Source organism: Glycine soja, chromosome 7 (genome assembly GCF_004193775.1).
Source record: "Glycine soja cultivar W05 chromosome 7, ASM419377v2, whole genome shotgun sequence".
In the NCBI taxonomy this organism is placed as follows: Eukaryota; Viridiplantae; Streptophyta; class Magnoliopsida; order Fabales; family Fabaceae; genus Glycine; species Glycine soja.
Window position 1 is genome coordinate 16,201,035 of NC_041008.1, and position 15,694 is coordinate 16,216,728.

The window sequence follows — 15,694 nt, forward strand, 5'->3', positions numbered from 1 at the left end:
TAAACACACATTATAAAAATGGATTCAAATGAAGATTATCAAAGAAAATTGACTAAGTTTTTGCTTTATTTTGATATTTTAATATTTCCTTCATCAATTTTTTTAATAATAAAATTCCAAACCACCCCACTACACACTAACAAATAAAACCACCTCACACTATTCTCTTCTATTTATTTTTTATTAAACCACTATTTAACAAAAACTACCAATTTTTAAAATTTTAAAAGTTCAAACTACCTCACTTTTCTCTTCAGTTTTTAAATTGTGCAATATTTTTAATTTTTAAACTTAACAATTAATTTTTTTAAAAAATAATTATTATGAGATTGATATTTGCTAATTTCTTGACCAGATACAGTAATTTTTTTTTGCCTCTTTAAAGATCAACAACGTAAACTAAAAAAAAAAAAAAACCAACGTAAAATAAAATATTTTTATTGAAAAAATAAAATTTCAAACTACCCCACTATTCTCATTTTAGCTTTTTTTATTTAAATAAATTACTATTTTTTCAAAACTAAACAATTAATTATAAAACAGATTTTTAAAACAACGGTAAGGATCAACAGCGTGAACTAACTATTTTTATTTAGAAACAACAATATCATTTTAAATTTAAGGTTTCAAACTATCCCATTATTTTCTTAGTTTAAAAAAAATCAGTATCACTTAAATATTATCATTTCTTTTTGTTTTTAAAATTGCAAACTATCCCAGGTACAATTTCCTTTAATTTTATTTTTATTTTGAAAAACTTGAAATGTGTTTTTTAAAAGAAATATAAAAATCTTTTTTCAACAATAAAACAAATATAAGACAATATCTATATTTTCTCTTTATGTCCAATTTAACACAGTAGAAATGTAGACACACAAGAGTTATCGTGCCTGTGTTTCCACTAGTATTTGTAAATGTAATTTATGTATTTTCTTTTGTAATTTGGATATATTTCTACTAAAAGCTAATGAGTAATCTCTCCCTCGAGGTATGAGATTTATCTAAGGATTGACTTCTCTCGGCATATGTTTTTCATATCATATGCATCAATCAATGATCAAATATCAGATTATACACTTAAGGGACAAAATAATATACTAATCAACTTGAGTGTAGTAGAAGGATTAATCACTAGTAATGTAGCGAATGAAGGTCTGAATTGTCATTAAAAAAGATATTCACATTTAATACTTAATTGTATTTTAGATAAAATTGTCTTGAAAAGAAGATATATGTGGGAAACTAAGAAAATTATATAGGAAATTAAAATGTATTTTTGGTCTTTAAACTTTTAGGCAAACTAGGTTTTGGTTCTGTATTTTAATATCGATGAATTTTGTTCTTCAAATTTTAAAAATATACAAATTTAGTTTCTCTTTAAATTTGAACTTAACATTTGATGACAATTTTTAGTAGACAAAGTTGGATGAGGAACTAAATTCACATATTTGTAAGAGTTAGAAGACTAAGAGGGTGTTTGGGAAAACTAATCATATGTGTGTTCCTCTAAAACCATATTCTTTAAATAGGTTGTGCAATGAGTGAGTATAAATTTAATTTTGCTTTTAGTTCTTTAAATTTATAACACGTGTAATTGTGGTATCTCATTTTTTTTGATTAAGTTTTAATATTTTTCAAATTAGGTAAAAAATATTTCCCAGCTTTTTTTTCCTACTTAAAACGTTAAAATTATTATTATTATTATTATTATTATTATTATTATTATTATTATTATTATTATTATTATTATTGTTATTGTTATTGTTATTATTATTATCTAATACTTGGTATTTATGATTAAATTAAGATGTGAAATAACTTCAAAAGTTTAGAAATTAAATTTTTTTATTAGAAACTTGATGAATTTTGAAAGATTTTATATTATAAGATGTGAGATTTGGGTTCTAAGAGATTTTTTTTAGATTTTTCTAATTTGGTGAAATTTTATGTTTTAGTTATTTAATTTGAATATAAGATAATTTGTAAATATTTTTAGTAAAATAAGAATTTATGGATTTTAAATAGAAAAAAAATTATTCCGACCAGATTTACTAATTTTAAAATAAAAATGAAGGATTTATTTAATTAAAAAAACATAAAAGACTAAAATTACATACCATCTAATTTGAGGAACAATAAATGTAATTAACCCTCACCTAAGGATTTTTAACCCTCAAACAATTTTCCACTTCTTTGAGTTTTATTTATTTATTTTCTTTGAGTTTTATTGCTTTTAGAGGTAGGAAATGTATTCATTTTGTTTCATGGGAGTAATTCAGATACTCAATTTTTTTCCTAGGCCATTAAGATTATCACTGAAGAAGTCCCTTTTTTTTTCACATATCTTGATATAAGACTAAATTCTATGGAAAAGAATTATAGAACAAGTGCAAAATTGATGATAGGGAAACTGGTTGAAACAATGGGCAATGGGCAATGGGCCTGTGGTTTTTAGGGTGGACTGGGTGAAGGGTGTTATTAGGTGCACCCAACAATATTGTTGGTGCACCCAACACTTTTTTAAAATACCAATTCTGCCCCTTCCTTTTTTTTTCTTTAAATTGGCACCGCTAATGCTTTTTCTTTTGCATTTAAAGCTTTGTATTTTTCATTGCGGTGTGGTTTCTATCGTTGGTGGTGGTTTTTGCAAGTGTTGAGAGAGGTAGCGGTTCCGTGAAGGTGAAACTCTTACCGATGGTGTTTTTATTTCGGCGGAAGTACACATTTTATGGCTTTTCTAGGTAATTGGTATTCTAGTAGATATGTCAAATTCGTAAGTTGTAACATACGGAATTAGCTCATCCGTGTGATTTTTACGGATGAACTTCTTCCGTATTTAGTAATTTACACTTATGGAAGAACTTCTTCTGTAAGCTTTTTTATTTTAATTTTTTTAGATTATTTTTAAATTTGTGAATAATTTATATTTAATAATATTATTAATATGTTATATTTTTTATTATATATTTTTGAAATTGTGGATAAATGCTTTATTAAAAATTATTTATAGTGAATGTAAAAGATTAAATAATTTAGGTATAATAATTGTATTTTGTTGTAGTAGTAAAATGTTAAATTTGTTAGTTATAATTTTATATATTTTAATTGTTAATTAGGGTGCAAAATTTGTATTTATTTGAAGTATTTTTTTGTCAAATTAGATGTTTCGTAAAATTCATTATTATTGTGTTTTTATAGTCCGTATTGTGTAATTTGTTGTAGAAATTAAAAATTAGTTAGGTATTACAAACTAAATATAGTATAAGTCAAAATTGAAATTATTTAGGTCCAAAATTTTTATTTAGTTTAAGTAAATTATTTAGTTATAAATTTTGAATGTAGTTGTATTAGTTGATAATATGTATGTAGTTATTATTTTTTTATGATATTTATTAAATTATGATGTTAAGGGCTAAATAAAAAGTACTACGAGGGGCTGATTTTAATTTTGCTAATATGGTGTGCACTAAAAGATTATGTACACTTTTGTATGATGTATAATTTTTTGATTTGTTGTTAAGGTGGACGAAGATCAATGGATGTATGACAATACAATGTCTAAAGAAGTTGATATAGATTATGAAAATGAACAAGAATGTGGTGTGAATGAAACACATGTTGATTGTTCGGATGCTTTTAATATTTCTCAAGTAATCATGTTCATTAGTTTGAGTCATTTGGTTGAATGTATGTTTTGTATAAAAAATAAATTGTCGGGGTTGCGTTGTAGGTCTTTGGTACCCGAGATGATGTTTTGTAGTGGGCTCGATCAGTTGCCAATGAAAACGGATTTGTTGCAGTCACTGTGAGGTCTGACACACATATTGGTAGTAGAGGAAAAAGTTCATTTGTGTTAATTGGTTGTGAAATGAGCGGTCAGTATAAGTGTAGAAAGAAAGAATTTGTTAGAAGAGACACTAGGAGTAGGAAATGTGGTTGTCCCTTCAAGCTTCATGGGAAACCAGTGATTGGAGGGGAAGGTTGGATGGTGAAGTTGATCTATGGGATTCACAATCATGAATTGGCTAAGTCCTTAGTTGGACATCCATACGCTGGGCGATTGACTATGGAGGAGAAGAATATTATTACTGATATGACAAAGTCAATGGTGAAACCAAGAAACATCCTGCTAACGTTGAAGGAGCACAATGTCAATAGTTGCACCACAATCAAACAAATATACAATGCAAGAAGTGCATATCGTTCTTCCATTAGAGGAAGTAATACTGAAATGCAACATCTAATGAAGCTTCTTGAACGTGATCAATATATTCATTGACATAGATTGAAGGATGAATTTGTGGTACGTGATCTGTTTTGGTGTAACCCAGATGTAGTGAAGTTATGCAATGCATGTCATTTGGTGTTTTTCATAGACAATACCTACAAGACAAACAGGTACAGACTCCTACTACTTGACTTTGTTGGGGTGACACCAACGGGGGTGACACTCTCTGTTGGGTTTGCATATCTGGAGGGTGAACGTGTTAATAATGTTGTATGGGCTTTGGAACGTTTTCAAGGTCTATTTTTAAGACGCAATCGCCTTCCTGTAGTTATTGTCACTGATAGAGACTTATCATTGATGAATGCAGTGAAAACTGTATTCCCCGAGTGTACGAACTTGTTGTGCAGGTTTCACATCGAGAAGAACGTCAAGGCCAAATGCAAATCTTTAATCGGTCAAAAAAAAGCTTGGCAGTATGTCATGGATAACTGGGGTACTCTGGTTGATTGTCCTTCTGAACAGCAGTTCGCTGAGTGTCTTTAGAAGTTTCAAATGGCTTATTCGCCTTGGCCAATGTTCATTGACTATGTTAACGAAACATGGATTATCCCACACAAGGAAAAATTTATTACAGCCTAGACGAATAAGGTCATGCATCTAGGAAACACAACAACAAATAGGTATTAAAATGTTTCATTTTTCTAGTAATGTTTATTAATTCATGGAATTTAATTGTTGTATATGTTTACTGTTTTTTGTGTATTTCAAATGTAGGGTTGAATCTGCTCATTGAGCTTTAAAAAGAGTGTTACATAATAGCCTTTGAGACCTGTGTAGTGTTTGGGATGCCATGAACAACATGATCACGCTGCAGCACGCCGAAATTAAAGCATCCTTTGAAACAAGTACACATGTGGTTGGACATGTATTTAAAAAAACCTTATACAAGAGGATTCTTGGAATGGTTTCAAGGTACGCTTTAAATGAGATTGCTACTGAGTTTGAGCGTGTACATTATGCTGGCAAGAATCCTTCTTCTTGTGGTTGTGTGACGAGAACCACGCACGATCTTCCTTGTGCATGTGAGCTATCTAGGTATGTTGTTGGCAGCATCCCACTCAATGCAATCCATATGTTTTGGAGGAGACTTAGTTTTTCAGACCAAGGGTTATGTGAGGTCGAAGTCAGCATTAAGGAAGAGATGGAGACCATATCTAAAAGATTTGAGGAACTTGATGTTTGTGGTAAAGTTACTCTGAAGAGTAAACTTTGAGAAATTGCATACCCTGATCAAAACTCTATGTGTCCTCTTCTGTCAAAGGTCAACACTAAAGGTGCACCGAAGAAACTGATGAACAAAAATCAAAGATCCACAAAGCGTGATCCGTCTTATTGGGAGTATGTTGATGCCTTTCATTCTGTTCAAAACAACATCACTTTTGTGAAACGTAGTGCATCATCTTCTGACCTTCTGAAGCCAACAAGGATCATCCCGATGTTGGATCAATTTGAGCCATTTATACAAGGTTTCTTTGACAACATTGTGGATGTGAAAGCAGACGGTAACTGTAGATATCGGTCCATTGCCGCTTTATTAGGTATGGGCGAAGATTCTTGGTCATTGGTGCGCAACGAATTCATTAAAGAACTTGGCAAATGGTCGCGTGACTACATCAACCTCTTCGGTGGCACAGAGAGATTTGAAGAATTAAGGTTATCCCTACTTGTTAATGGGTTTTCCAAGGTATGTTGTTTAGGTTTTTTTTTAAGAACAAACTTTAAATAACTTAGATGTGTATGTTTGTTTGATTCAAGTTAGTGTGGACAAGTGAATGAATATAATGGAGATGAGATATGTCATTGCATCAAGGTATAATGTAATCCTTGTATCGTTGTCCCAACAACAAAGCATGATATTTTTTCCTCTTAGAAGTCAACCACCAGCAGATTCTTCTATGCATCGCATGATATGTGTCGGTCACGTGTTTGGAAATCATTTTGTTCAGGTACATTGAAGATAGTTAGTCTAATTTTTAGATTTATGCAATCATTTGTGTTCATTTGAGTTAATAATGTTTGCTCACGTACAACAGATTTGAAAGACCGTTGTCCTTTACCGCCTCTAGCATTGTTGTGGTCTAGAAATTGTCATCCTCAGGAAAAACAGTGACCAACTCCATATATTAGTAGAATGCAGCAGTACAGAAACTTCATGATGTTGAAAAAAGACTATGTCGACCTAAATGAAGACTGAACATGCATCGTGGCTATGGAGTGTGACACTTCTTTATCTAATTTTATTAATTATGTGATATAATTTGTTGTCAAACGTTTATCCTTAATTATTAAGTAATTGTTACATTAAGAAATTTGGTCGTTGGTGCAACTAAAATCAATTACGCATGTATGATACATCGTTGTCATAATTGACAACACATTGTCAAATGCATACGTATTAAAGTTTGAGCGTGACATGACATTGACAACACATTCTGATGCATGATACAGCTTGACACCACATTGGTTTAATTGGAAACACAAACATGAAACATCTGCACGCGTCTCTATTTTTTTTAAAAAAAGTGATGCAATGTTTGTGAAAACCATCTATATATATGAGACACGACAACATGCTAAAAAATCACACATTCTCTCCCAAATTTTACAACAAAGTATGAAATTTTTAGGAGAAACTAGCAGTCAGACGATTGTAAACTCAAGTTTGGGTTTCATTTTTCCAAATAGATCGATTATTCACAACGATAGTGGTGTTTACTTTCAAACTTCCACTCCAGTACCCATTCGAGTACCAAACACTTGTGATTTTGCAACGCTAAAAACCAGAATACACAATACCCTTCAGCTAACCAACAAACAATTTTTGGATGAAATTTACTATCGGCAGCCATTCACAGATACAGGTAACCAAATTTGCATTCAATGTATGCAATTGAAAAATGATGATGATGTCAACACAATGTTAATGAGTAATCATCAATTTTCGTGTGTTGGTCCGATTGAGTTATTATACACCATTGATAGAACACCAGATGAAATATTAAACTTACTTCAAGGCACTATGACCCCTACTCATGATGTGCTTTTATATTATAATGGGAGGTGGAACATGCCACGCCAAAACAACTTTGTAGGTTACGTGTTCATAGGAAAAAATCCAAAAAAAATAGACATTCCTTCGGGATGTACCATCGATGAACTAAAGGATTTGATAAAGCAAGTTGCACCTCAAGGGATTCCCCCTCATGGTATTCATGAATCACAAACGGTAAGGCGATTGTTTTTTTGACAATTAGGTCATTTTGAGTATTCAAACAAAGTTATCAAATTTGAAATTATTGAGCTGAAAACTAACGATGACGTGTTGAAGGTCTTAGTACAGTCTAACTATTGGAAACAATTTGGACCAATAGAAATTTTAGCTGTTTTTACTAAACAGGTAATGGAAATGGAAGACGACGTGCCTATGTTGCGACATGATTGAATGCAAGTTTTATTTCCAAGTTTTTCATGCAAATTTTATTTCTTTCCAACATGTTGAATTTAATGTGATGTTTGAATTCGATAAGTTGTTCACTAGTTTTTCAACTAAGTTGTTCACTATTTGTTCAGTAATTATTTCCACTATTTGGTTTACCCATGATTGAATGCGGATTAGACTGTCTCTTTTAAATATTTACTTAACAAAGTAAATTTCATCTCAAGGATAGTTTAACGACAATTTACCTTGCCTTGTATTACTTAAAGGGTTACTTAAAAGGTAATGACTCATGAGTGCATTAAGCTCGCATATTTCACATGAACTTGCTTTTAAGAAATGTATTTAATATCATGTTAGGTTGCATTTAATAATTTAGTGACCACGAGAAAATGTAACCAAAGAAAAGTAATGATACATATCATGTTAGGTTTACCCATTCGAGGACCATACACTTCTTTTTTATTTATTTTATTTCTATTATATATTTTTTTACGTTATATTTTTTATATTTCTTTTTAAGATAATTTTATCATCATATTATTATTTATTAAAGTTATCAATTCTGGAAGGTGTGTGATATAGAGTGCACAAAAAATAAAATAATGTAACAAATACAAAAGTTGTCAAATACAAGACATAAAAATGATCTATGAATGATTTGTGTGTCGTCTTCGTCATGCCCTAACATACACATTTCCATCTGAGGTGACACCCCTAACGATCCTGAGGCAGTCTTCCATGATCTCATGTAACTCTGTGCCTTCAGTGACCATCCTTAGGTTGAGAACACACTCCAACCTTTCTGCGATCGCTTCACAAGCATCCTATGACATTCATAAAAATACATTTATTACAACATTTAAAATAACTAACATTTTATAAAACATTAAAGCAATTTACCACTTCATGTCTGGGGGGACGAAATGCCTGTGATGGTCGACCTTCTGCTACCACTGGGACCTCCGGAATATCTGGCTCCATGTATACCTCATGCTGTGGAACAGATGGATGTCTGGGCTGATCACCTGCCTGTGTGGGTGTTATGAATGGATGAGATATCAGGAAGAACCACTCCATGTAATCTCCTGAAACCTGCCCAGGCACAAGACAAATCTGACCCGCAACTGCTAGATGGTTCGAGTAGTGCATTCACCCGTCGTCGATATCATCATATGACAATGTGGCACTAATAGGCGGTGGAGGGATGGTCTGAACGTAGCCGAACTGTCGCACCACCCTCTCTGGTCAAAGTGTGACCACAATAGAACCCTATCTAAGCTGACCTTGGAAGCATGAAATGCGGTCAAACGCCCTAACACCTCGGTGGTCACCATAAGGCATCCAACACACGTTAGTGATCATCAAAGCATCTAAACATGTCTGGTACAACAATGATGGTAATCCCTTCATATAAGCCTTTGTAGTAAGCCATCGGCAGGCACGTGGGGACATCTCATCATAGCCATCATCAGTGACGCAGTCATGCACACTGGGAAAGTGCTTATATATCCAACACTACAAACATGAGATGAACATAAAATCAATGTCAAATACACATAAAAAAACATATTTACATCATAATGCAATTTAACATATTACAAACACAAAATTTACCTGTAATAAAGTAAGGTACCCAACAATCTGTCGTGTAGTGCTCTGAGAAGCTTCATTTAACTGGTCATACATATGCACCAGCGTGGCAGCTCCCCAGGCATAGCTCACACTCTAAGCCAAGTCTCGAAAAGTGTCCAAATGCACTACATGAACATGTGTTGCACTCTTGTTAGCAAAAAGAGTGCAACCAACCAAGTGTAGCAAATAAGCACGAGCTGCAACAATCCACTGTCGGGCCTCGCATTTCGTCTGATTGATATCCTGTAGCCATGGCAGGCGTACATATGCCCCATGACACCGTACAGTCTCAGCTCTAGCCTCCTTACCCGAGACCTCAAGCAACTCCACCAACATGATGACCGCCTCGTCCACAAGTAGAGGCTCGAAGCTGTGGAAGGCGCCTGTGATCGGCAGATGGAGGAGTGACACCACATCATCCAGTGTGATGGTCAACTATCATATTGGAAGATGGAAGCTGCTAGTCTCCTTGTGCCACCTCTCGACAAAAGAGAATATAACTCTTGGATCGCCAGTGACTACTGAACACGCGATCAAAGGAGTTAATCCTGTGGCAACGATTAGCCCTTCAATCTCAGGCGCTAGCCTCCCAAATTTCTCAACCTTCCTTCCGTGGGAGACCAACTTCAATTCAAGACGTTCCTGAATTGAAGCACAGATAATTCCAAATAACAATATATGAAAAATTAATTATCACAAACAACTCAACAATAACTAATAATTAACAAATAACTTTACGTAAAAATTATAATACCTCTCCACTCCATATGCTATGTGCAACATGCTCAACAAACGAAGTCAGCATTGATGGGTCACGTGACCACCTGGGAATTCCTCAGCATCATCAGCAGCTGATCCCTTAACACCGTCACCAGTTGAGCCCTCTGCACCAGGTGCAGGTACGTCCGCACTCATCCCAGGAACATCCTTAGTCATCACACTCATCTCAGGAACATCCTCAGTCATCTTAGGAACATCCTCAGCAACAGGGGCAGCTACCCGTTGCCTACGTGCGGATGCGGTAGGCCTACGCTATTGAGGAACATCATCTGCATGATGATCATCCTGTCTACCCAGGGCTCTGCCTATAACCCTACCTAATGCACAACCTAAACCTCTGGTTCTAACCATGATTTGCAAATCATGATGAACATGTGTTTTTTTTGTCAAATTCACTATTCAAATAATTATAAACCTACATAACCCTAAGTCCTCAGCCCTAGATTAAAAACCCTAATCCCATTACCCTAAACATTAACACCTATGCACTACATAAACTAAACCCTAAGCACTATATATTTATAATTTATAAGCCTACCAATAACAAACAAACATATATATTAAACCCTAACATCTAAACTAACCCCTAACCTCAACCCCAATCAATAAACTAACCCTAAGCTCAACCCTAACCACTAAAAAAATCCCTACCAACTAAACTAAACCAGAGCCTCAACCCTAACCAATACATATGTACCATTTCTAAAACTCAATAACATACAACCATATATATATATATATATATATATATTAAAATCTAACATGTAAACTAAACCATAACCTATACCCTAACAAATAAAATACACCCTAACAACTAAAATAACCCCAAAGCTCAACCCTAGGCACTAGAATAAACCCTAACCACTAACCCTATCCATACATATCTACCATTTCTAAAACTCTCAATAACATACCAACATATATATTAAACCCTAACGACTAAGCTAAACCATTAGCTCAACCATAACCACTAAAATAAACCCTCAACCCTAAACCAAACCCCAAGCTCAACCCTAGGCACTAGAATAAACCCTAACCACTAGGCACTAGAATAAACCCTAACCACCAACCCTACCCCTTTACATATTTACCATTTCTAAAACTACCTACCAACAACATACCACAACATATATTAAACCCTAAGCCCCACACCAAATCCTAATGTCACCCCTAAGCCCTAAACTAAACCCTAACAACCAACCCTAACTACATACTCTCATAAATATTAAACCCTAACATCTAAACTAACCCCTACACTCAACCCTAATCCTTAACATAAACACTAACCTCTACCCCGTAAGCCTTACGCCCTAACGACATACAGTCAGTCCTAGGCCCTTAACTAAACCCTAGCCACTAACCCTAATATCTATTTTGATGCAATCATACATATTTTTTTACCCTAGCCACAAAAATGTTACCAAATATATACTATTATACCACCATGCAATCATACATATTTTTTTATTAAAAAAAATTCCTATTTTTAATACAAAACAAACAAATGCAACTAAATTTATAAAAAAAATTAATAAAAAAATTGCAAACCTTCTTACGGAAGAAGTTCTTCCGTATTAACGTTACAACTTCAAAACGTCTTCCGCACTCGAAATTCCTAACCTAAGTTCTCTAAGGTAAATCCTCTACCCTAATGTTACAGGCCATTAACAGAGAGGAAGGTGAAACTAACCTCGACGGCGGAGAAGAAGAAAAAAAAATGCAGCTCCAAATGGCCACAAACGGAGAAGATGAAGACTCGCGGAGGAGAGTGGAGGAAAGAAAAAAGGAAGAAGAAACGCAAAAACGTTAAATGCTGGGTGCGCCCTTTTCTTTTTTAAATTTAATATTCAAGTGAAATGTTGGGTGCACCAGCAATATTGCTGGGTGCACCTAGCAACACCCTTGGGTGAAGAGGAAGAATTGGGTAAGACTATATATGAAGCCTAAATCAATTTGACACATGTATTGCAAGGGGATGCTATTCTTGCCCTCTTTTTGCTCTTTTCACCATTTTACAAAAATGTATCATGTTACCATTTTATCCTCATTTTTAGTTTTTCTCTTCAATACACAACAAAAACCCTTTTTTTATAGTGTATCTTAGAATAATACACAACGAAAACAATTTTTATTGTGAAGAATACACAATGAAAACACATTTTCATATTGATTGAAAACATGTTTCTATTGTGTATTGTTCATAGAAAACATGTTTCCATTGTGTTATGGGACATGTCTTTCATAAACAACAGAAACACATATTCTTTTTGCATTATATATAACAAAAATCTTTTATTTTATCTGTAGTCATTAAAAACAAGTACTAAGGGATTTATAATAACTCATACACCTTAACTAATTGGGCTAGATGTCTTGGTATTAAACATATTTTTGTTGTATATAGAGAATGCACCTCCTAATATGACAAAAATGAGTTTCCATTGTGTATATTATACTACATAAGTATTAACAAATTCAATGTTATTAATTAAATTAAAAAAACTTTCTTAAGAGTCATATATTTAGATGAATGTAGTATGCGTCTCATTGGCTTGATGAAAAATTAAAAATACTATAAAATTGAGAATATAAAAGTATTGAGTTTTAGAAACTTACATGACGATATATTCCTATTGAAAAATCAAGAAAATAAATGACCAAATAAATTAATTAATTGATTTTTTCATAATTATCTAAATTTATTTGAGCTTCTCTACTTTGAGCACTAGGTCATCTAACCCTACTGGGAATGTCCCATGTAGAGTGAGTTGAACTGTCAAACTCAAAATTGTGACCAAGAAAAAATTGGATTGTCAAGTTAGGTTCACTACTACAAAAAGCCTTTTTTAAGACACGCACTTTACGTCGGTTGTATAAGGAACCGCTTTAATAAGTGGTGCGGTGGCATTTTTGAAATTATTGGCTTGCAAATGGCATTTTAGGACGCACATTCTAAGGCGGTTATTGAAAACCGCCTTAGAATGTTATGTTTCTTATAATTTACGCCGGTTTTTAGTAAAAACCCGTCGTAATTTTCAAAATAAAAAAAAAACAAAACCGCAACCTCGTCGTCCTCTGCTACGAACTCCTTTCTTTGTTCTGCTTGTCCTTTCTTTGAACCCTAGCACCGGTTTTTCAAAACCCGTCGCAAGAGAAAAACGCGGTGGTAATTCATTGAACTTGAAAAGAAGATCTGAATCCGAAATCACTTCAGCTCTTCCATCATCCTCCTCTTCTCATTCTCCAAGCCCCTCAGCTTCCTCCCCAAACACTGCAAGAGAGATCTAGAGGCAACAAATCTTCTTGATGGAGCTTTAGAGGTGACAGATCTGTTCATAGATCTCTCTGGTGTTCCTGCTCGTGTTTGTTGCCATAATTGGAACCAGCACGGCCTCGAAGACGACAATCTCGTAGGGCTTTTACCAGAATAGAAGTCTCTGGTGTTTCTGCTCATGTTTGTTGGCATCGTCTGAACGCGCCACCACAAACCGTGCACCGCTCGTCGTGCACTGGTGGCCTCCGCGAGGGGTTGAAGTCTTGAACCCTAAGTAGGGAAAACTATTGATTCTTACAGAGAGTCGTAGATACACCTGCGAAGAAGGTTCTTTTATTTATCACTTTATCTTCCCTCTCTGTGTGTTTTAGATTTTGACGAGGAAACTGATCTGTTTGTTGTTGATTCTTGTAGAGGCGAAGTAAATTTAGGAAGGTCTTGGAAATTCGAGGTACAGAGGCATGGAATTTTGTAAAGTGACTTTTAAAATTTGGAATTCCTAATTTGGCTTTTTTATTTTTGTGATTTAACAAATTCCTTGATATTATCCTTTGTTAATATACTCCAAGTCCAAAGGGCTTTGTTGCAGTTGTAGTTGAAAGTGATGAGTGACAAGCCCAAAGAGGACCAAGAAGTGAATTCAAAACAGGTTTACTTGTGTTTCAATCTATTTGTTTGTGTCTGTCTTCAAATGGATGCCATATTTGCTAATTTTCATGTTGGGATACCTTTGGTAGTTTGGTTTGACAGGATATTCCATTATTTCAGAGCTTCCTAATTTTGTCTGGTGATGGTGTGTTTTTACAAATGCTAAAATTAAGATAGACTCCATGCTATTACTTACTAGTAACTGTTTCCTGGAATTCTATAATTTGTTGTCTCAGACTCTCAGTCATAGCCTCTGCCAGGGAATAAATACCTTGAATTCAAATGTCAAATCAGACACTGCATTCAAAGGCGGTTATTACATAATAACCGTCTTTGAATGTTACATCTGGTCGACATTCAAAGACGGTTATTATGTAATAACCGCCTTTGAATGTTATATCTCCTCGAGATTCAAAGACGGTTATTACATAATAACCGTCTTTGAATATGTAACATTCAAAGGCGGTTATTACATAATAACCGTCTTTGAATCTCGAGGAGATGTAACATTCAAAGGCGGTTGTTACATAATAACCGTCTTTGAATGTCGATCAGATGTAACATTCAAAGGCGGTTATTATGTAATAACCGTCTTTGAATGTCGACCAGACGTAACATTCAAAGACGGTTATTATGTAATAACTGTCTTTGAATGTCGACCAGACGTAACATTCAAAGACGGTTATTATGTAATAACCGTCTTTGAATGTCGACCAGACGTAACATTCAAAGACGGTTATTATGTTATAACTGTCTTTGAATGTTGAACCAGACACTGCATTCAAAGACGGTTATTACATAATAACCGTCTTTGAAAATTTTTCACTTTCAAAGACGGTTATTATAATAACCGTCATAAAAAGCAATTGTGTTTCAACGACGTTATATACAACGACGGTTTACAACCGTCGTTAAAAGCACTTAATAACCGTCGTAAAAAGCCATTTTTCTAGTTGTGGTTAGGTTACAAAAAATGTGACCAATAAAATTTTTTGATCGAGTTGAACCAACTGACTTTTCATGTTTAGATTAAGTTGAACTGAACAATCCATTTTAATATATCTAAGTGAATAAAAATTATATGAAAAATATTTTTCTTCAAAATTCAACCAATTCCTCCTTGAGTTTGAACTTATGCGAGTCACATGAATCATTATAACTTACTTAAATGAGCCAATTAATAATTTTTCCTACCCTAACTTGACTTTAACTTGCAATATACTGGTTGCCATGACTTACTTTGACTAGTCTAACATGCATTATATTTAGGATTAGGATTAATAGCATAAAATTGCTTTATAACATATAAGATAATTAAATAAGAAACTTCTTTTTCAGGAAGAACGTCTTTACCTGATCCTTATATTACTTAAAGACTAATTGATAAACAGTTTATAAATTGTTTTTCTTATATATGATTGGAGAATATTAGCAATCAACGATAAATATATAAAGTAAAAAAAAAATTATGTTTGGCCCGTCTTGCTTGTCAAGCTTTACATAACTGATCTCAACTTCTCAAATAGTATTTAATTGAAGGCAGCCAACTAACAGTCAATGTAAGCAATACAGCTATAAAATTGATTGGGAGTAGACTAATTCTCTGACAAGGATTTTGAGTAATCTGAACAAT

The 15,694-nt window shown here is 33.7% G+C and overlaps 1 protein-coding gene across 1 annotated transcript; it reads right to left on the reverse strand.

Moving 5' to 3' along the window:
- Positions 1-8,996: 8,996 nt before the first annotated feature.
- On the reverse strand, positions 8,997-10,325 carry LOC114420418 (protein MAIN-LIKE 2-like). Its single transcript, XM_028386317.1, has 5 exons — positions 10,176-10,325; positions 9,882-10,001; positions 9,534-9,794; positions 9,342-9,452; positions 8,997-9,242 (listed from the first exon to the last, which is right to left on the reverse strand). The coding sequence occupies exons 1-5, from the start codon at positions 10,323-10,325 to the stop codon at positions 8,997-8,999; spliced, it is 888 nt and encodes a 295-aa protein (XP_028242118.1).
- Positions 10,326-15,694: the final 5,369 nt, after the last annotated feature.